Source organism: Tachysurus vachellii, chromosome 9, assembly GCF_030014155.1.
Source record: "Tachysurus vachellii isolate PV-2020 chromosome 9, HZAU_Pvac_v1, whole genome shotgun sequence".
NCBI classification, from domain to species: Eukaryota; Metazoa; Chordata; class Actinopteri; order Siluriformes; family Bagridae; genus Tachysurus; species Tachysurus vachellii.
The window spans coordinates 14,310,360-14,333,050 of record NC_083468.1 but is presented as its reverse complement, the minus strand read 5'-3'; the positions used below and the strand labels follow the sequence as shown (position 1 = coordinate 14,333,050).

The following is a 22,691-nucleotide window of genomic DNA, read 5'->3' as shown; positions in this document are numbered from 1 at the left end:
GCATATCAGGTCTCCGCCAGCACACTCTGTCCTTGCATTCACCTTTTTTTAAAACTTCAGAAAACGAAACAAAAAACCCACCTTGTTTATTTTACTGTGAAACTGCAGAATTAATAATTAATTATGCTTATGAATTCTGAACTGGCCAAAGCAATAGTGGATGACAAGAGTGTCCTGAGTGTCCAAGCATTCCCACTATCATTGGGCGATTGTGATATGAAATTCTGACGATGCCACAGCCATTTGTAGTCAGGGGTTTGGCAAGCTTTCCTATTTCCCCTGACAACCGGAAAGGAAATAAGCAGTCATATTATCTATTAGCTTTCCAAGCACAATAATCTGCTTGCTTTAAAAAGATGCATTGTCAGTGTGGGAGAATGTACATAAGTCACTGTAGCCACAATTTAGTAAAGTTACAAGTTTTGACAAACTACTTGGTTATATTTTGATCATATTTGTTAACTGTTTCTGTGACAACCATTGAGACAAAAGCAAACTTTTACTACCCAGCTGAAAGTGCAGCACCTAAACCACAATGTGTCAGTGGAGGATTCTGGGCTGCAGGATGTCCTTCACGCACTATGAACAACATATGACACACACACACACACACACACATGCACACACACACACACATTGGTCAACTGTTTCGTGCTTGCTTGCTATGAAGTAAATGGTTATAGAATATGTAGGCAACAAAGAACTACTTGGCAGACAGGATCTGTGGGGAAAGTAATGACAAGATTATGTCTTGAGCGTTTAGCTGATCTTCTTAAAGAGACAGAGGTTCTAGTCAAAACATTTTTAGCTTTTACTCAATTGCTCATTTCTCAACAAAAGAATGATCTGTGCATACTAAATGGCCCCTAGACATAGGAACTCGCACATTATTTATAGTTTTACATGATATGGAAAATGCATAGCATAAATGTAAGTGCAGTATTGAATCAGTCAGCATGTCTGCAATTTCCACACTGTATTAAGACCCCTGGAGTTCCTCTTCTTGTTCCTGTGTGTTTCAAATTCAATTTTATTTGCACTGCAAATGAAAAAGCTGCTGCAGGTAATTAAAATAATTCAATCATCTTTACTCTTCTTGGTCTATGACTTGAAGTAATGAAATCTTCTCTGAGTTGCTCTAGGTGCTTTCTCTCTCAGTCCAAAGCAGACTCACAATACATGGAAGATCCCTTGTAACTTCACACACATATGTACAGTATCATGTGTGACTAGAAGTACCATTCTTCTTAACATAGTGCATAACAAATCCTCGATTTAATGACTGCTGACTAAATGATCGATCTTCATTGATTAGCTGACGTTTAGTCTCGAGGCTGGCTAGTGTTCAGTATCTCCTGTTCAGTGGAATATTAAACAAATTAGAGGCAAATGCAGTGTCTGCTTTTCGCAGGCCATGTAAGGCTGACATTTTAACTTGTGGTTTTCAGAAATAAATGATTCTTTATTTCCTGACTGATCCAAATTTTCAAAGGTGGAATTATTTTTGTTGCTTAGAGATTTTGATATATAAATAATAAACGACTGGCCTGAAAACTTCCCATTGTTTGAAAAGTTAAAGAAGCATCTTTAGCTCTGACGGTTCTAAAGTATTCATTGTACTATTACTTACAATGCATGCCAGTGTGGGCAACTATGTGTTAGCTTTTACTATAGAAGTGATACTTTATTAAAACACTGATTAATCTAAACCTTTCATTTATTTTGCAGCCAGAACTACTGTCTGAGCTGTGCTGTTATATAAAATTAATCAACGCCTTCTAACCAATCACAATGGAGAATTCACGAGTGCTGGTATAATATAATACGATACAGTAGAGTATGAAACAGACATAGTCATCTGCTGAAGAGAATGGAGGATAAGCGAATCTGGGGTAAGGGCATGTAATAGTTAGCATACTTATAATGGATTTTTGAGTCCTTGAAAAAGAACTGCCTGTCCTTTAATGGTATTCTACTGAGGATGTTTAATGGTCAAAATAAAATTTGCATGATATGTAAATCTTGACCATTTTAAAATGCCAGCTATCCCTTTTTCTCCTTTTCTGTGAGTTTCCACTTCTGTTCCACATGAATTGCACCATTGTCTTCCCATAAAGCATGGGACCAAAAAAAGTCAACGTCCCTTGGTCCCTATGCTTGAGATCATGAAGCTGAACATTTACACTGGCATACAAAGCTTCTAAACAACAGCACAACCGCATTTCTATAGCATGCATATTCAATACACAGCCATCTGAGTCCATAAAGTCCCATTGACAATGAGCTGGCAGACTGAGTAAAGCTGTTGAGAAAAAAAAAGACAGTTGTCTGGGAGTGAGGGCGAGGAAAGGAAGGAAATGTGGCTAAGTTGAATGTCTGGGCCTGGGAGATATTTCTGATAAAGGACCTTCCTTCATCACTGTAGCCTCAAGGGAAGGTGGAGGCGTGGGTAAAGGGGTTTAGCTGATGCCATGATGTCACAGGGGACTTTTTCAGAGATTTGACTACTGTGCAGAAGGCCCATGCTTCATTTTTAGTAGAAATACCACTAGAGTTAGGTCATTTCTTCTGCTTTCCATGATCCTTATAAAAGACAGCTTGATACAAGCTCCTTCAGATGTCAGTGTGCATCATTACACTGATAGCAAAGTTAGTGAAAGCACACCATGGGCTTTATGTTTAGAGAGAAAGAAACAGAATTGTTTGTGCTGTCAATCACAGCAGGCATAGTGATTAAGACCCCCAGTCTGTCTTAATGAATGCAAATTGGCACATCTGCTTCTGTGCACTGGCTGGCCAGACTGTTCAATTAGCGTGATTGATCAATTATCCTCCTCCTGGTGTTGGGTAGGAGAAAGGAGGAGAAATAGCAGCAGCATTGTGAAGAGTGGAAGGGCAAGAAATCCCTTAAGGTCAATCATTAAAATACAACTTAGAATGTCATTTGGGTATATTAAATATTATTGAATCATTTGTCATCATTTGTAAAAGATTCAGTCAGTCTTTAAAATCACTATGATGAGATATAAATGTGGCTTTCATATCTTGGCTGAAAAAGCATGGAAAATCTCTAGTATTTGTCTGCAGTAGCTTGGTGCCACAGTCAATAAAATTCAACACTCTCATTTTTATATGATCCTGTAAATCAGCTAGTACTTTAATTAAACAATGGCATCAAGCAAACAGATATGTTCCTAAGCATTTTTGATTAAACCTAACTGAAATAAAAAAAAAAACAGTGAACAGTCATAATTAATAATTGTCTTTTCTATTGCCATTTGTCTCCATTTGCCTGACTGTTAAATCAAAGACTGCTCTGGGGTGCTCTGCAAGCACAACATGCACTGTTAACACCATGGCAATTACAAACCCATTTCTCTTTTAGCAGGCAGGGGTGGCAATCTTAATAGGGGTATTATTTATATGCTGCTGTTGATTCGGCCTTAGTGGCTAAACTCATTTTCCAAACATTAGGGGGCTGGGTGTCTCAGAGAGGCCCTGTCTGGGCTCTTTCACTGACAGATCAGGCCTGGAGTGCTGAGGATCTGCAATCATGACATGCCTAGATAATCGAGCGGTGCTCCAAGCTGTCGGAGCTGGCACCATCCTGGCCTGTCACTACCATACAGGCTTCCCGTAATGGCATTAAGCTCCCAGCCTCCAACCAAATACACTGGCATAGATTTTCCTCCTGGATCTGTGGCCATTTTTAAGGCAGATACTGAATTGTAATCTCTGACAGTGTTGACGAGGATGTAACAGTTGGTAAAGTGTAGATAGATAGACAGACAGACAGGCAGACAGACAGACAGACAGACAATAGAAGCTAGCATCTACATAAGGTGCCTTTAATTTAACCCTGAAACCGCATTGTGTGAATGAGCTTATATTCTGAGCTCATGGCTAGGATATCTATAGTGAGAACCCACACTTTAGTGGAAAAAGGGGTTTTTGAGTGCTTAATGATTAACACACACACACACTCACACACACACACACACACACACACACACACACCTACAACGCACAGAACTGCCACTGACTTAAGCCATCTTTGAGCTATACTCTCACATCTGCAAGGATAAATCTAAAAGGGGTCAGGCATTGAATTTATGTTTGATATGCACAGATGACAACATGAGAGACGGAACGGGAGTAAGATTACATTTTAATTGGTAAGTGCTTAACTTAGCAGCTTGACTTTGTGACTGGCCACAGGCCAGGCTCGCTGTGTGATCTGCTAAAGCCTTGTTTGACATTTGAGCAGGCTCACGGGTCTGCATGGTTAGTTACACTGCTTGGCACTTGATTTGAAGAGGATCAGGTGCAGTTTCCCTTGTTCTTAATGTAAAGCTGAATGATTTTTATTATGTAGCCCCTATACCTTAAAAAAGTGACATCTGAAAAAGAAATCACAGGAAATTAAAAAAAAAAAACATACAAGAACAGCAACAAACTGATGCCATTATTGTAGAGCCTCAGTAAGATGAAAAGTTTTTTGTACTTCTGTACACCGGAAGAAAGTTTCTGACATGATAATTTGAGTCATCTTAGCAGCCCTCTTTTTAACAGCTGTCAGTTCGATTCAGATATCACTTTGGCACTATTTTTTTGATGTAACGGTTATTAAAGCTTGTCTAATTTCCCTCATGATCTGTAACATTTCGCTTCATTTCAACGATCCTCATCTCCGTCTCTGCTCAATTCCCCAGCGCTCACTCCTTAATGTCTTCTCCTTGGCAAGTCTTTAACCCCCTCCCTTCATCACACGTCTTTTCATACCCGTTTCCTTCTCACATTGAGACGTCTCCTTATTAAAGGAGCGATTAAACCAAACCAAATGTCAGCTCTATTGACACAAGGCTAAGCCTCTCTCTCTCTCTTTCTCTTTCATTTTTTTTGAATCAATTGGGTGTAGCCAAGGTATTTTTAATAAGTTCCAGCCACAAATAATTACAGTTGTTTGCACTGAAGTTTGAAAGTATTCTAATTAATCTGACTTCTTCACAATTTTTTCATTTTCACATTTTCAGCATTATATGAGATTATCTGAAGGTTCGCTGTGCGGGTATGTAATATTTATAGGTGGCAAATTTTTGTTTCTACTATCCTCATGTTTCTCTGAGGAATTTTTGGTGTCTCATAAATGTAAAAGTTTTTTTGTTTGCTTTAGCTGCACATCAGGACTGTCTGGTGTTTAATTAGCAAAGGCCAGAATAGATGTGCCAAGTTACTATAACACATCACAACAGTTCAGAAGTACAGTAGTCTGTCACTGTCTGGGAATGCCTTCTATGTTTGGCCAGAGAAGACAACTTTTAGTCGTTCAGATTGACAATGTCCCAACACACCGAAGCTGTTGTAGCTTCCACATTCTCTTAGTCCACCTTTGGTCTAACAAGTAAAGCTTGCTCGTCCATTTCACCTGGTCTGTCAGTCTGTAAAGCTTCTAAACAACATCAGGATTAACAATATGTGACAAATTAAAGGAAGAACAAGGATCAGCATGAACTGCCAGAACATCTTCAACACACATCTTGGCATGTTTCTGTAATTATATTAGAGAGTCTTATAAAAGCGCAGTGTCTAATACAAAAGTCCCCCAAAGGTGTTCAAAAACTGTTTGGAGCCAATATGGGCACTAACTTCTATCAGGAAAGAAAGGTTTCAGCATACGGTGATCTGTCAGAATAACTTTGTACTGATCTGCATTGATACTTCCCTCTAAGGTGACAGGTGGACACAAACCATGCCAGCAAAATGCCCCTGATGCAGAACAGAGCCTAATTATCTTGAGCTATTACACAAACAAGCCAATATAAACATAAACACCTTGGAAGAAGTTTGGAAGACAGGATTTACTTCCTATTCAGTATTTGAGGGAAAATGGTCATAGATAATTAATGTGTATTATTTAATTATTAAAAGCTTAATTAGCATTCATTCTTAATTGAAGAGATAACAGGTCATGGTATACTATTACCATGGCCATAAACAGTTTATGGAGTACTTCCAATCCTTTTGACTCCTGTAATGTTCAATACGGTGTTTATTCCTGCTTCAGGCCCAGTGTTCCCAAGATATACCCTTGATCCATTTGGTCTCTGCCCAGCATAAAGCAGTTAAAGTACACTCAGAAAGGCTCAAATAGAATATACAGCATGTCTCATGAAATCGATCATTTCCATTTTGGAAAGCCTTATAAAAACATTTGCTATGTAAATGAATTGCACTATTCTTTCTCTTTTGCCAGGGTGAAGTACATGTGTCAGGTTTAAAAAGCACTGCCTTAATATACCATGCTGAGGGCCAGAACACTAATTGTGTTGTGCTGAGCCTCCCACCGCTTTTCAAAGTGCCCTCTTTTATAGGACAAGGACTCCCTTTCCTTTGGGTTTTCACTAGGACAGGACCAACACTCTTGTTCAGAACATCCCATTTCTTCCTTTGGAATCTGAACCAAAGCAATGAGTTGTGTGCTTGGTGTTTTAAATAAGACTTGAAGAATGGTTTCAAGGCATGGTCATTTTTTCCTCATATGTTAAGTGTGAGAAGGTTGCTGTGGAAACACTGTTGCATGTTTGCTTCCTAACAGAGAACAGACAGTGAGAAACATGGTTTAGATCTTCCTCATCTGCACTATGAACATTAGAGTCCAACAATGTGAAAAACATCATGTAAAGAGAAAAACACAAGCAACACAGCGTTATCAAACTTGCACTTTTTCATTTCCAGGTGCCCTTTTTCTCATTCTTTGTTGACCATTAGTACTATGATGCATCACTTAATAGCCTGTGTCTAAAAAGCTCTTTAGCAGTGATGAGATGTGTGTACATGTTTTCAAGTAGTTGTGTGTATGCGCGCATGTGTCATAGCCTCTCATACGCAGCTCTTACAGAGCGTTTCTGCCCTCTTGAGTGCAACGCTTGTTACCTAGTTACTGCCAAGAGAGTCTTATTTTCAGCATGTCATGCCTCATTGACGTCAGTGATTTTTTTTTGCTTGCTTCCTCAGCCTCCATTCTCTCACGAGTCTGATATTTTTCACTTCAAAAATAAAGTATTCTTCAAAATGCCAGGACAAAAACAACAGACAAAGTCTTGTCCTCTGTAAATATTATTCATGAATAAGACTAATGAGGCAGCCTCTAATCTTGAGTGCTCGAGTGCAGCCTTTGCTGACTACAGCTAATCTTTATGCTTTTATACCCCAAAATTAAATGCGAGAGAAGTGCAGCATGAGCAAATGACTCATTTCACTGTGTCATTTTAGCCCTTTAGTTTGAGAGACACATTGTTGTTTTGAGTCACTTTTTTATTTAATTTCTTGAGGTAGTGAGGTCCAGGTAATAGTAATGATGTTGTTTATGGTTTTTGTTTTTGCAATGTCAGAAAAACAGGCTACATTTTTCACAAATAGTTGTAAATGCCATTAATGCCTATTACCCATTAGTGTATACAGGAAAGCCACTGACCAATATTTCTGCATATACTCTCATGTTCAAGTCAACTCCTACTGAAACTATGTGTGGCTTTCCTTTTAATTGTGGGTTAGAATATCAAATAAGATGTATAGACTCCCTCAGTTCATCCTGATGTTCTTCCTGCTCTACTTTGTATTGGATGTATGCTCTGTAGTCAGCCAAACTGCCCTGGGTGTTTATTTTGTTATATTGCACTTCTGTTTTATTTGACTGAAGTTTTGCAGATCAAGTCTTCTAATTGTTGTACTATTTATATGATGTGTAGTTGAGTGTTTCATCTTGAGCAGCATTTTTTCCTTCTCCCTACATGTGTCTATATGAACTATCAATAAAAAAACCACTGGACAAGTGACAAGGTTTTGAAACCTGCTTGTGTGGCTCCAAAGCCACTACAGTACATCTCCGTTCTCAAATAAGGAATGAATCTTTCAGTAGCCCTACACCAAAGCAGAAAAATAATACTACAATATGAAATGTGAAAGCTCATGCAGAGACAGCAAAATATCAGATTTCTTTGTAATGTGAGCTGACTGAGCTGTAATATATTACCAGGAAATGTAACTTATAGCTGTGTAATTTGCACTCTCACAAATCCAAATAGGCAAAAGAGCCACACGGCTGGAAATGCTGGTTGTAATAGTAACAAGCAGCAATGTGCAACTAGAAATCGAGCATAATTGGAAATGAGCTTTGCTTTGTATCACTCTTACATTTTGTAGCCTTTTTTTTAACTACAGGCCTCCTGCTATTCATTCTGCTTCAGTGCTGACTATAGTGACAAAAGAAAAAACGGGTAACAGTGAAGTACAATGCTTTGTTCACCATGCTACGTAAACTTAACCAATCTTGCCTTAGCCTTTTTCTCCCTCTCTCCCTTCTCAGAATCAGTCCCCAGACAACAAGAGCAAAGGCTAATGGAGGCCTGCTCTTGAGCTATTGATTACTCTCGTGTGAGAGAGGGGAAAGCATCACCAACACAGAAAAACATGATTGAATGTAATTCAATAAATGCAAGAATAAATCTCTATCCATCCCTTTCTGATATATTTATTCTTTTTGCTCGATCTATCTTATCCCATATCTCATAATCTCTGATACACACTTTCCCTGTCCGCTCCAATTCTACTCCAGTCGTTCAGGCCTAGTGTCTCCATACCAGTTTCACTTAACTTTCCTTCCAGTGTCCTCTGTAGTGCTGAAGTGAAAGATAAATTTTGTTGGCTAAGGCTTAGACTCAGTGCTAACTGTTAGAAAATTCTATGCTTTCGATTAGTTCTTTGACTTTACTACTTGCGCTTCATTGATGGCTTTACAGCTCACCCCAGATGTTTTCATTATATTTACACTGCTTATGATTTGGTTAGGTGTATATATTCTGATTCAGCTTTCAGAAAGAAAGTCTATGGAACATTTTTTGTAGGTATACACAGTTATGTCATGGGAGACATGTACAGTACATGCCTGATCCTTCACTTCATCTGTCTTTCATCATCAACCTGACTTCAGGTTGTACCCGTACACAATGACATACATATGCACAGACGGATTCATTCTGCATTGTCCTTTTCTCTTTTTGCATACATAATAAAGAAGAAGGTTAACTCACGTTTAGTCGAGAGAGAGAGAGAGAGAGAGAGAGAGAGAGAGAGAGAGAGAGAGAGAAAAGCTTGACTTTTCTTTACCAAGTGAACATAGAAAGTTCTCTATTATCATATGGGGATTATAATCCCCATATGATATGATTATAATCATCACATTTTATACATTCCTGTATGATATGCTACCCCACATTTCAGAGCTTTTCTCACTGAGCAAGGTTACTTTGGCAGTTTAGTGTAACAGAACTTGAAGTATGTCATCAGCTGACCTAATTTGGTTGGAATTGCTAATGACAGCAAGGCAGCCTCTTTACGCGTGGATATGAATGAGGGTTACCAAAGTGATGCCCGGTGGTTTTTTGAGCCCTAAAGCTTGTGACCTGAATTTACATTGTGGGTTTGAGGTAGGTCTCACCATCAAGCCACTTGTGACCTTCGCAAATGATTGCTCGACCTTACAGAGCTTTGTTCTGTAGGTGTGTTTGTGCAAACGTTAAGCTGTCTTTCAGTCTTACATGTAAAGACTGTAAAAACCCTGATATGTAACCCTGATTCATGCACATGCTCATACATTAACTTGGTGTAGAGGTGGTAGGTCAGATCTGGATTAAATGGCATAGATGTTACCAGAAGGCTGTGTGTTGCAGAGATCTGGCTAGCCACAGATTTATGAGGCGTAGTCTGTGGCAGAGAAGGTATAAAGTGTTGCAGTAGTGCTGGCATGTCCTGCCTGCCCTCTTCTCATCCTTCTCTCCTGCCTTATCGGAACTCCTAATTGTCTTTATGAATATTTTATTGGGCAGCAGGAATGGGGTTGGGGGTGTATGTGGTTTCAAGGTTCTAACGGCTAATGATCCAATCTAAGGAAGGGAATGGAATCAGAGAGCAATGGAGTGAAGGAACAGGAGAAAGAGGTAGGAGAAAAATGAGAAACAGAAGAAAGCGATGCACTTTATCTGGCTTGATGGCTTGTTCCGGGATTGCTTAAACACAGGCTTTAGGAAATCTTAATTTTAGATGTTCTGCTTTTCATTTATTGTACAGTACAGTAGAACAAGTCAGGTTTTACAGTTGGGAATGAGATTGAGGTCAGTGGGGATGGGTGGCGCACTTTATTGCCATGTTGTTTGCACCGTCTCATTTTCCTGCGAAGCACATGCTATGACTTTGAGATGCCTTCATCCTCAATTCTGAGTTGAATTCCCAGTCTGCACTGGTGTCTCAAAATACCTCCAACTAAAACTGTGTTCTCTCTCACTCTGGCAACTAATAGCTTTGTCGAGTCTGATGGTGTTTTGTCTCTGGGCAGCTGCCTTTCTTAGCGGGGTAGCTATTGCTCCCTGCAGTGCAACACATCAGCTAATAGGAGTTTGTCATTTTCACAAAAGCGATAATCTCTGTGGTCAACCACTGGTAATTATCTACCATATATGGCTGAGTCGATATTAAGGCATTCTATTTCTCCCAGCCTGCCAAGATCAATCAGTCAGGCTCTCAAAGTGCACATAAATCCATTTGTTGTGTTTACATGTGAAGGGTTGAGATGTGAGCACACATCAGCATCCTGGGGAGACATATAGGAGTTTATTGTTTTTTTTTCTATACAGCTATTCAGTGATCATAATTACCAAAGAAGTGGGCCCCCCATCATCACACTTCCTGTGAGTACAGATAGCAGACAATAGCACCTCAACAGGAAGGACAAGCTGAAGTCACTTCCTGCACTGAGGTCTGGTCAGCCAGGCTTTCAAGAGTTTTTTAGATTCTCAACAAAATATGTTTTTGGCTTTAGTATGTAGGATAATGCACAACATACATACACTTCTTTGGTTATGCCAAAAAGAGCAGGAGCGTGTTTCCACTGTAAGCTGTGCAGATTATTTGTTCAGGCAGAAATGCTTTTCAAGCAGATAAAAGGCTTCCTTTTTGCCACCTTGCTGTAATCAATTTTATTTTGCTTTGCTCCACACTGAAAAGCCCACTTTAATGAGCTTCTTATATAGAACAGCAGGTGGAAGTTCTGTCCAAACACAACAGCAAGGTTTTAATTTTCTGCCTCACCCTACCTATGTGGCCATGTGGACACGATCTTCCTTCTGATCCACAAGGTCTATTAAAAATAAATGAATGAATTAATTAAAAAATTATATATATAATATATACAGTATATCTCAAGTTTAAGAAAGTTTAGCCTGCTTTCATTCAAGGCTGACAAACACATTTGTTTTTAGAACAGATTTGGGGTGTCAGATCGCTTCTATTCAGTCTTAAATAAATACACAAGGGCACATAACTACATTCTGGGTTTTTATCAGAGACAGAGGATTAGATTTCCAACCGTTCTAGATTTTAAAAGTCTTTTACCCCCAACCCCCTCTGCCCCCACTCCACGACCCCCCCCCCACCCATCCCATTCCTGACATTTCCTTCCCAGGTCCATTCCTCCTCTATTTTCAATATTGAGCTTTTAGACCCACAGTCTCAGTCAACTTTTATTCATACACAATGCATAAATAAGTCAAACTTAAAAAGCCTAGACACAAAAAGGTTGCAGTAAGCTAATGGTGTTTCAAAGCAAAGAGCCCAGCCATTTTTACACTGTGAGTAAATCACGTGAACAGGTAATGTAGGTGCCTTATACAAGAGCTTCACTTGAATGTTATTTTTAGATTCCCAAAAATCTGTTGAGATTATAATTTGATCAGTAATGGTTGACCTAAACAAACAAACACTTTTTAGCTGGATTTTATGGCCCTGTTACTATCAGATTTCAGCATGCTTTATACACATATTATAATTATTTTCCTAAGATACGTGAGTGGAAACGTGGATATTTCAAGGTATTAGTTTCTAATTTCCTAGTCAAGATAAATGAATAGTATCTGTAGAAGAGAGATGCTGGAAAATGTTCAGCTTTGTAATAAAGTATTAGGACAAGTAGGAACAAAATACAGTCTACTTTAGTGTGCCTGTCTTTCTCTCTGTGTGTTGCTCTCACATACAGACACTCCTGGCTAGATGACAGCTTTTTTGTTTTTCTTTTTCTGGAGGAGGATACTTTTGTAATTGATATGTTTTGAGCAATAGGCATGTGACTGTATTGTATGAAGTACAGCTCTCCTCAGATTCCCTTATAGAAGCCCTTGTCACCCAGTTTCTTGAGTTTGGATTTGGAAACAGATCCATCTGTGCATGTGCATTAACACTTGGCAACACCTCATACAATGTTGGGGCATTTGTGGATCCAATAAGGTGTCAAATGACAACAAGTGTGATGGTTGTGTTGGTACTTGTTTGGGTGCAGGAGGTATTGCAGGGGGTCATAGCTGATGACCTTCAGGCTCCCTTCTAAGGCTATGTTGGTGTGCAGAGGCTGCTGATTGGCTGGGCTGGGCAGCAAGGCGGGTTGGCAGGTGCTGGGGATAAGGCCACCTGTTTAGCCATGTGCTGATTTAGTGATCCGTTTACTAGGAGCCGCAGGCATAGTCCGCAGGACAGCCAAAACGTGCCAAGTCATTTAAGAAGGATTTACGAGTGTGCAGTCTGTAACACTCTCCCTGTCACAGCTCTTATGTACATATATAGAGTTGGGTTTTCTTCATGTCTCACCCTTACATATTATTCCCAGTTCTAACACTTGAGCCACCAAAAAAATAAATGTGGCAGCTCCATCCATCATAAACCTTCACCCCCACGGCATGCATGAACAGGCCCTCATTGTTTGGGCATGTCATAGTGTCTCAGTGTCACATATTTCATGACCTGCATTATGTGCTCATGCTTTGTGTTCAAGCACAAGCACTGGGTGTGCCACTGGTTTAGGTGCCCCGTTCTTATCCCGCCTTCAATCCTCCAGCCCGACCACACTGCTGCCCACGTAATGAGCAGGTTGGGGCTTTAATTTGCAGGTCCTGATGGAATCTGTGGCAGTCTTGGGGAGAAAGTGCATAGTTTCTTGGGTAAACATAGGCGTTCGGGTGCAAAGAGGCCTCAGTAAACAGGAAATGACTCAGGAAGGCGTTGCTCGGAAAGAGCACGCAAAAGCCACTCTTGACGACCCACCCATAGTTGTATGGGCAAACGGCACACCTAAGTTTTTAGCAGCAAACCATCAGTGGACAATGCACACTGCAGGATGCAGTGTTTTAAAATCTCTTTATGCGCAGGGCATGGTTATGTATATACATACATACTGTATATGTGCATGTGCATGTGTCTTACAAAATATGCTTTTGTAAAGCAGCAGGAGTCAAATATGTCTGATACACCACAGTCAAAGTAAAAACAGCTTAGAGCATAAAAGCTTGTGATGATGTTCTATAAAAAAATTGTTTCAGGAACTTTGTAGTACTACTTGAACCAAGCTGCATACGGTTATTTTAAGCATTTTTAATCATTTTCATAAAATATGTCCCGAATTAAAGCATCATAAATGTGTAAATGGTGTAAAAAATACATTTCTTGTACATACCTGCCTGAGAATGACAGCTGTTACCACCATCAACACCCCCACCACACACTCACAAACACACACAAACACACACAGGAAAACACAAATGGTGTCTGTGACACTTTGCTTTAATCCATGAATATGACATTAGAAACAAAACTGATGTGTCTGTGTACCTTTTTATTAGGGAAGGATGTTGATCAGAGCTCTAAACGCTCCCACCCTGGGCTTTCGCATTTCACACATGCACAAAAGGAAAAGGTTTTTTCATGTAATAAGATCAATACAAATGTGCTCTTTTCTCTTAAATTAATCAGTTCATTTCATGCTCAAATAAGCATTAGTGGCCAGATATGACAATCCATTATTTTAGCACTTGACATGCTCTGTGAGTGGCAAGTGTGCTGGAAGAAACTCAAAGCAGCTTCCAAATGGCTGCGCTGTGGGACCTTCTTATGTGAGGCCGCCATCCAGCTGGGTGGCTTATGTTAACTGAAAAATAATGAAAAATGTATTGAAACACACACTCACACACACACACATACTGTACACACACACACACACACACACACAAAAACACACACACCGCACATTTAGAAGGAATATGAGTGTGTATGAGAGATATAGACAGAGAATAATAGAAACATAAGCTAAACTTTTTCAGAGGGAAAGGGATTTACAGTATAGGATAAGAATTTAGAATTCACTATTTCCTCTTTAGTGGCTAATGCAGAAGGTGTGGAACAAGCATCAGCATATTAAACACATTTACATCATTACTCACTGGACAGCTGGCTACACTGCACAACAGTTAAATTCAAAATACCATACTGTCCCCATGATATGTGCACTCAATGTGGTTGATAAGACACCCGGGTGTTCATTGTTCATCAGTAAGAATTATGCATCATTATTTTAAAAGAAAATCTCTCTGAAATGCCTCATACACACATTATAATGAACTGCAGTTTATTGGATCCCAATCTGACTCACAGCAGCACTCTGTTCCAGCTTCATAGTAGATTCTTATATCTGACCTTTTTTTTTTTTTTTTTTTGCTTTTTTGTAAGAATGTAATAAACCAAATAAGTGGTCAACATATTAATGTCAGATATAAACAATACTTTTAAACAGATAAACAGAGTTATTAACTTTGTGTATTAAAAATTGCCCCTTTTTCCTTATTAGCCTTGTTTTTATTTTTAAGTGTTTCTAGGCAAGACGTACAGTAGGGTTCACAAAAAAAAAAAATCTAGTTCTTTAAATAAATAAACTAATCTAAATCTTTAAATACAGTATGTATGTTGGGTGAACATAGATAATAAATGTGTTTATATGTTTATGGTTTGTATCCTCAGACCAGTAAACAAACATATACTGTAAGCCTCTACAATCTCACTGTGTTTGCATGTGCCTTTGTGCATTGTATGTGAATTCTCCAATTTTATTGCAGAAATTAAGAACCAAAGGCCATAGTGACTGTGCCAGTCCTGATCCCGATGACTGTTTTGGCCATAGTCCCCTCATGGATGACCGTTTGGGCAAACTAAATGAAGAGAGTGATTTAATATACAAGCGCTCTGGTGTAAGTACTGCTTTTCTCTTCTGCAGTTTTTTGTTGATCCCTGTTTCTATGTTGATATTCACTACAGGCCTTAAACAAGAAAGAACACAGAGGCTGCGATAGCCCGGACCCTGATGCCTCATATGTCCTCACACCCCACACAGAAGAAAAATATAAAAAAATAAATGAAGAGTTTGATAATATGATGCGAAATCATAAAATCGTAAGTAAAGGTAATATTTTTGCTTGGCTTTGTGGCAGAAAGGATGCTCCCTCCTTATTTTGTTTTTCTTCTTGTTCTCCCCTCATTATCCCGCCCTACAATCTCTGTCCACAATTTTTATGCAGTTCTTTTTAAGCAGTATTAACCTTTCACGTTTTTTTAGTTTTAGTTTGTTTTCCTCTGTTCATTATTTAATTCTACGCTGTTTTAAACACCCCGATAAGATCACATTGTTTGGATATACAGTAGGTATCATCCTTTCGGAAAGCTTAACTGCAGAGCTAATTTCACAATATTAGTCTTTGCCTTAATCAAACAATTTATTGAATTTTGCTAAAGGCCTCATATGATAAGGATATTCTTTCTTTTTAACCATAGAGACACTGCCATGAAAATACTTCCCCAGGACATCTCCTTTCCTTTGCTGTAGTAGTTTGCCTATAGACAGATATAAAGATATAAAGGCTTTAGTGATTGATGCGTTTTTTTCCACATGCTGAATTTTTGCATCCTTGTAGATCTGGAAATTTAATCTTTTTCCTTCAGAACTGCATTATACTCGGGTCATGTTTGAGAGAAAAGGATTGGGGAAAATTTAAACAGTCTCTCTTTTTTCTGCCTCATGTTCTCTCATTAGAGACCCATTTCCTCGACTGGCTAATTTCTTTAGTCATGAAAACACATAATCGCTCCCCAAATCTGCTTGCTTCATCATCCTCCAGACTTACCAAGCTTACCAAGACATTTTATACAACCTGAAGACACTACATTTGATTTTTTTTTTTTTGTTTGTTGTTGTTGCTTGATACAATGGTGATCTTATTGTGGTGACCATAACATTTTGTACCTGAGACTCTGAGGAGACAAGCCACCTCCACTGACCAATCTGCACATGAATAAAGCACCACTTCCTTGTGCCATTAACACACTAATAATATCACTAACGTGCTCACTGTAGTGTGCTGCCAATGGAGTGGTTTCACTTTCACTGTTCACACTGACCCACCCAGAATTCACTGAGGTTAATCAGCACTGCACTGTCTTTATATTGTACTTGGTCAAAAAAATAATATATATATATATATATATACAGTATATACATAACATTGCTTGAAAGCTTGTGAACACTTTAGAGATTTCTATATTTCTGCATAAATATGACCCAAAACATCACCACAGTTTTAGTCCTAAAAGCAGACAAAGTAAACCCAATCAAACAGATCAGACAAATATATTGTACTTGGTATTTTTTTACAGGACAATGTTCCAGTGTTAGATACCTGTGAGAGGCAAAAGTATGTGAACCTCTAGGATTAAATTTTAATACAGATTCTGAAAGCAAAGGTTCACATTCTTTTGCCAGTCACAGATATGTAATGCAGAAGTATAATATTTTTGGCTCATTTGTATGATTTGGTTCACTTTGTTTATGTTTTGTTTAGGACTTGTGTAAAAATCTGATGATGTTTTGTTTCATATTTAAGCCCAGTATATAGAATGCCCATATGTATTTGCACATTTCTACAGTTTTCACAAACTTTCAAGCGACACTGTATATGTGTGTGTGAGAGAGTGTGAACGTGTGTGTGCGCACAACAGATATGAAAAAATAGCTTAGCATTTGCACAAATCAGGATATGCTAAGAACTGTAGAAGTCTGATCTAACAAATTGTATCACATTTGAAATATATATGTTGCAGCAAAGTGCAGTGCTGACTATTGCCATGCTGGAATGGTGATGTCATACTGATCAATGCATGTTAATTTGTGTATGTATTATCTCTGTGTTCTTTTTTGTTGCCTGGATGAAAAGTGGTCTAATTGCACAGTGCAAAAACATCCTATAACAGACAGTTTACTGTGTTTCTTACACTGGATGGCTGAAGGTGATCCTGAGATTTTTCTCCTGAGATTACCTTTTTTTTCCACTGTGCTATCCATCTTCTAGTTTATCCTATTGTTTGTTACAATAAAAGCACTAAAGGCCAGGAATCATCTTTCACTTCTGATAGAGGCCTGAAGATATGTATGTGCTTACACACAAAGCTAATGTGTCTCAAAAGAATAAAATCCACCTCAGCTTCTATGGTGGATTTTTGATTTTACATTATTCTGTGGTATTACAGTATGTGAATGTAGATGATAAATTCTTTAATCAAGAGCCACTAAACCTCTTTGTATGTGTGTGTGCGTGTTTGTGTGTATGTGTGTGTGTGTGTGTTGCTGTTTTGTGTGCATTGGTTCTCCTCCCTGCAGCCCACAGGTTTGCCGCAGCAGAATTTCTCCATGCATGTGGCCGTGCCGGTGACAAACCCAAACTCCATGGGCTACAACCCCGGGGGCATTCTGAGTAGCCAGGGCCTGCAAGCTGCTGCTACAGCCTCACTAAGTGAAGCCACCATGCTGTCCCCTCCGCAGACCTCTCTTCAAAGAAACGTGGTGCCTGCTGGCGCCCCACACAGGCCGCCAAGCACGGGCAGCGCAGGTCAGTAGAGCGTTACCTCGCTCCTCAGGGGTCTAACTGCAAAAAGACTGCTGTTGTTTACATCACTGGTGTCTTATTTCCTCCTGATGCTTTTATGTTTTTCTGCTTTGAGGCATGAACCTGTGGAGAGGTTCGAAGCTCTTGGGGGAGAAAAGCTATTTTTTGTCTGCCAATCAACAATTTTATTGGGCATTTTTATTTTAAATATCTCTGTAAATAGTAACAATCAAACTAATTTGCTGGAAATGGTCTCTTTGATAACTGCATGTGGGAACAAAATGGATCTTGATGAAAAGCAGATAATTCTTGGTTGAACATTTATACATCAATATTTATGATTAATACTTGATCCTCGGTTATGTAAGAATTGTTTTATGATAAAATGCTGACTTGACAATTTTCTGTTTTATCTCTGTGTAAATAGACCAACAAAGCAACTCTCTAGTTTTTTTTTGTCCTCCTCTCAGTTCCTCATCTATACACACTTCTTAAACAAATAATAGTTCAGTATTTACACAGTAGCTTCAGTTCATTCATGCTGATGATTCTATTTTAAATCAAAACCCACTGTCGTTGTCATGGTCCAGATCGCCAAGAACGAGTCTCAGTGGTTTAAATGCAATGCGTTCTCTAAACTAGACTCCAGATTCTGTCGTCTCCACTACAGTACTTCTATGCTGGACTTTTCATTATTGTAACATTTTTAAGTTAGCCTAAATAATGGTAAAAGTCTCTCTTGTTCTTAGGTGCTAACAGCAAAATCTGACCATTATCTCTTATGTTTGAGATGATTAAATGTTTTCCCTTTTAAACACAATTGTAACTGAGTTAGCAATGTTCGTCTATGACATCAGTGCAACACAACTAACTTCTCAGAGGAAGAGCAGAGTTATAGCACAAACCAAAAATTAGCACCAGAATATTTAAACAGTATTTTGAGTTTAAGGGCAGATACTTCCTTTAAAGTGTACACACCTTACACATTAACACCTACAACAACTTACAGTGACAAAGCGAGCAGAATGCATGTATTTTCAGTCAGAGCTGGTGACTTCCAGCACCTTGAGCGATAGAAACCTTTAGCAACTAGTTGTGGGTGTGTCGAGCAGCGTACCAAAGTTGAGAAAAGTTTAACTTTATTGCAATATTGAGTGGGGGTGCAGTGATTATCAATGGGAATGAAGACAGTACAGGCCACATAATCCAAGGCAAAGAGCAGAGGCTGCTTCTCCTTCATCTCATATATGATATAATGCATATATACACTGCTGAACTTTATATAGAATCTCAATAAATCTTTACAATGTTTTATTTTAGCAGTAAGAAAGCTGATTTGCTGTCAAGTGGACAGCTTGTTGCGCCACCTGCTAATAATCGTTATTACTATGGCAACCAGTAGTCGGAACGTATAATACAGCGACTCGCGACTTGCAGCAGTAACATCACTTTGTCAGGGTGTGTGTGTGTGTGTGTGTGTGTGTGTGTGTGTGTGTGTGTGTGAAAGAGAGAGAGAGAGAGCGAGAGAGAGAGAGAGAGAGAGAGAGATGAGGTGACAGTTTATTAGAGCCTAATGGTTGTTTAGGAATTTGTCATTAATACACTTCAGTGTGCAGGCTTTTTTACAGTTTTTTTAAGAACTGGAAATCTCGCACAGTTTTTATGAGAGTGAGTTCAGACGGTCCAAAAAAATGCATGACTGAAGGTACGGGCAGGGGAAGTTGACCTGTTTTTCAACAGTGTTTCAGAACACAACTGAGGTGTTGCCACAAAGCCTCCTACTCTGACCACAGCTATGGCCATATATACTCCACATACTGATGGTACACACTTCCTGTCAAAACATGTGTGCAGTTGTGTCTGAAAGCTGAAGTTTCATTTCTACTCTTTATGAGTAATATTAAGTGACTGTAGAAGTCTATGTTTTGTTACAACATCCTGCACATTTTATGATCTGTGGAACAACTAGTTTTAGGAATACAAGACACTTTTCTTTTCTCTCGTTTTTATAACATGTTTGTTCTTAAAAGTAGAGCTGACAATTTTATATGACAATAACGTACGTACTGTTCTATCACAATACTATTGATACTTTTCTTAGTCGTGATGATAAGGTTGATTATGAATCTTTAATCTTTAATCAACTAAACAAAGTCGATATTTGGTGTGACTAATTAGTGTTATAAGGAAATTTGCTTCACAAAATGCTGTTTCACAAAAAGTTTTGTGAGCATCACAGAGATTTTTTTTAAGGCTAAGGGTGATGCACAGTGCTGCTTATATAGTGATACATTTTGTGATCTGGCATTTTGTTAATCTCCTACACATTACATATACATTATACATACATTAACACCAATAACACCACTATAATATAAAGAGTTAATACATGAAGGAAAATCAGGAGTTTCACTATTATTCAGTATTAAATGTGTCTTGCTTGTGGAAACAGTTTTCACCGAAAGCAGAAATCAGCAAATTGTCGCCTAAATTCTCGTAATTGCTCTTTGTCGTATACTGAAAAACTGCCTGGAAGTTGACATTAGCTATTGTGTGAATGTTATATGAACATTAAATGCAACCAGTACAATGAAGTCAAACTGATTGTATCTTCTGTATCTTGTGGTTAGGAGAATTAACTAGAAGTGTCTTATGTGGTTTTTCACTGAGATTTCTATTTTAATTATTGCAGCCCAAAATACTTGATTTTGCTGCAATTATTTTTTTTATCAAAATTTGCAAAGCAAATTGCGGAGTGTTTAGGTTCTTTTTTTTATTACGGAAAACTACTTTTTCCGAAGTAGTGGTGAAATAGCTAGCACAGGATTCTTCTTTTAAACTACTACCAGTGTAAACACCTATTTAATTCTTTTCTGTGATAGCTGTTAGCGGATAGCTGCACATTGGCAGGCGTTTTATGCAGTTACATCATTATGTGAATTAAGCAGTGTGTTGTCTAGTGTCTTTGTGCAGTGATTGTATCTGCTAAACCTGTGTTTTATTTATTTTATTTTTCTTTAACAATAAAAAGAGTAATCTGACCAGTGATACTAACATTGTGAACAGTAGATGAAAGCTAGGACTCATTATTAATGATATTATATAATACATATTTGCTGGAACTATACATTTAAGCTTCATGTATACGTTTCTGCTTATTCCATATCAGCAAAAGTGTAGCAATACTTACATCTGTGCACTCTTTCTTCTTCTACACAGATTTTTTTATTTTTTTGGGCTTCTCTATTATATGAGAACTGGAGTATAGTAGCAGCATTTTTTTTGTCCTTCCGCTGATATTTGGGAATTTAGGTCATGTGCACTCACTTTTGTTACGAGCTTGTGATTGATGGTAAAGTGACTTTGTCCTTTATGAGGACAATAGAAGGAGGTCACCAAGGATTTGTTTCTGAAACATCTTGCACAGACTGCATTAATGTCTTGCTAATGTCAAAGAAAGCTTCATCATTATGTGGTAAATGACGGTTAGTGACCAGCATCGTATTAACATTAGCATTTTGTTGGCCACTTTGTGTGCAATAGTTTTTATCGGGCTTTAAAAGATCACGCCAAGCTGTTGGGTGTCAAAAAAAGCCAGGTCTCACCAGTCAGGTGTGTCCACCTGTCCAGTTGTGTTTTCAACAGAGTGAAGGTAAACAGTGGAATACTCAAAAAGTGGTGGCAGCTGCTAGTGTCCCTCTGTCCTGCTGCTTGTGTATACAGACACTCTGTTGAAGGACACACAGAAGGTCATGTGTCCAACTGTTCCTCTCTGACAGTTACAAATAGTAGGATTGCCTGACTTGGTGACAAGTGTTGTTGCATGGCTGCTTTTTTTTGCCATCACTTCTTGCTTACGTTAGATACTGCCACTATGTCGTATCCTCATTGAAATCTCTTCTCAAGTAAACACTTGTCTCATTTAGTTAAGATGGCTACATCACACTGGTTTTATATACAATTCTACTTTGTAAAAGCAGATTTTTGAGCAGCTCAGCATTTTGTTTGTCTTTACACCTGGAATACTTGAACAGTTTATTCCGTCAGACCAGCAAATAAACTAGCTGTTTTATTTTAAGCCCCGTTCTGTTGCTCCCTCCCTCTTGGAGTTTTCTTTCCCATATTGACATGTGCATCTGTTTTTCCCTGTACTGCAGCAGTCCTTATATGGAGGGTGCAGGCTTGCAAGATAACCTAACCCAAGCATTTGGGCTATGACATCCCTCTAAGTCGTTCGTACACAATGATCAGACTGGCTGTCATAAGCCCTTGGAGTATGTGACTGGCAGAGACAGCTGGCATTTGACCATCTGCCTGGGTGTGTGTGTGTGGGGGGGCACATACACTATATAGTGCTTGGCTTGGACACCCAGTTGTGATGATCAGGAGTGACATCTTTATACAGTGTAGTGATTATCGCATTCAGTCACGCACAAATTAGAGCTCTGTGTGTATACGTGTGTGTGTGTTTGTGTGTGTGTGTGTGTGTGTGTGTATGTGTGTCTTTAAAGTTGACATTGCTTTGCTGATCCTTCAAAACTTTTGACTTTATTGCTCATAAATATAGCTGGTTAATGTGAGCATTACAATATGAATATAATTAGAATTTAAATCTCATTAGTCCATTCAATCTTTCAACTTCAGTGACCACTTTATCCTACTTAGCGTGTTTTCTGGAGCCTTTCCTGGAAACTAGGTGGCCAGGCAGGACAAGACCTTGTATGGGACCCAGGGTACCTAATTTAGTTTAAACTATTCACCTATCAGCATGTTCTTTTTTTGGTGAACCTGGTGAAAACCCATGCATCCATGGAGAGAACATTCAGAGAAACTCAACGCATACACTAACACAAACTCTGTATCGAACAAAAGACCTTGTAAGTAAGTAGT

The 22,691-nt window shown here is 38.7% G+C and overlaps 1 protein-coding gene across 8 annotated transcripts in view; it reads left to right on the top strand.

The window, feature by feature from the left end:
* mef2aa (myocyte enhancer factor 2aa) overlaps positions 1-22,691 on the top strand; it is an 81,280-nt gene that overhangs the window by 41,948 nt on the left and 16,641 nt on the right. For 4 of the 8 annotated variants that reach the window (XM_060877819.1, XM_060877820.1, XM_060877818.1 and 1 more), the window contains exons 5-7: positions 14,985-15,116; positions 15,184-15,318; positions 17,576-17,804. In XM_060877819.1, coding sequence (XP_060733802.1) covers positions 14,985-15,116; positions 15,184-15,318; positions 17,576-17,804 — 496 coding nt within the window. The remainder of the gene's footprint in view (positions 1-14,984; positions 15,117-15,183; positions 15,319-17,575; positions 17,805-22,691) is intronic. The other 4 variants (XM_060877823.1, XM_060877825.1, XM_060877824.1 and 1 more) reach the window with 2 other exon arrangements.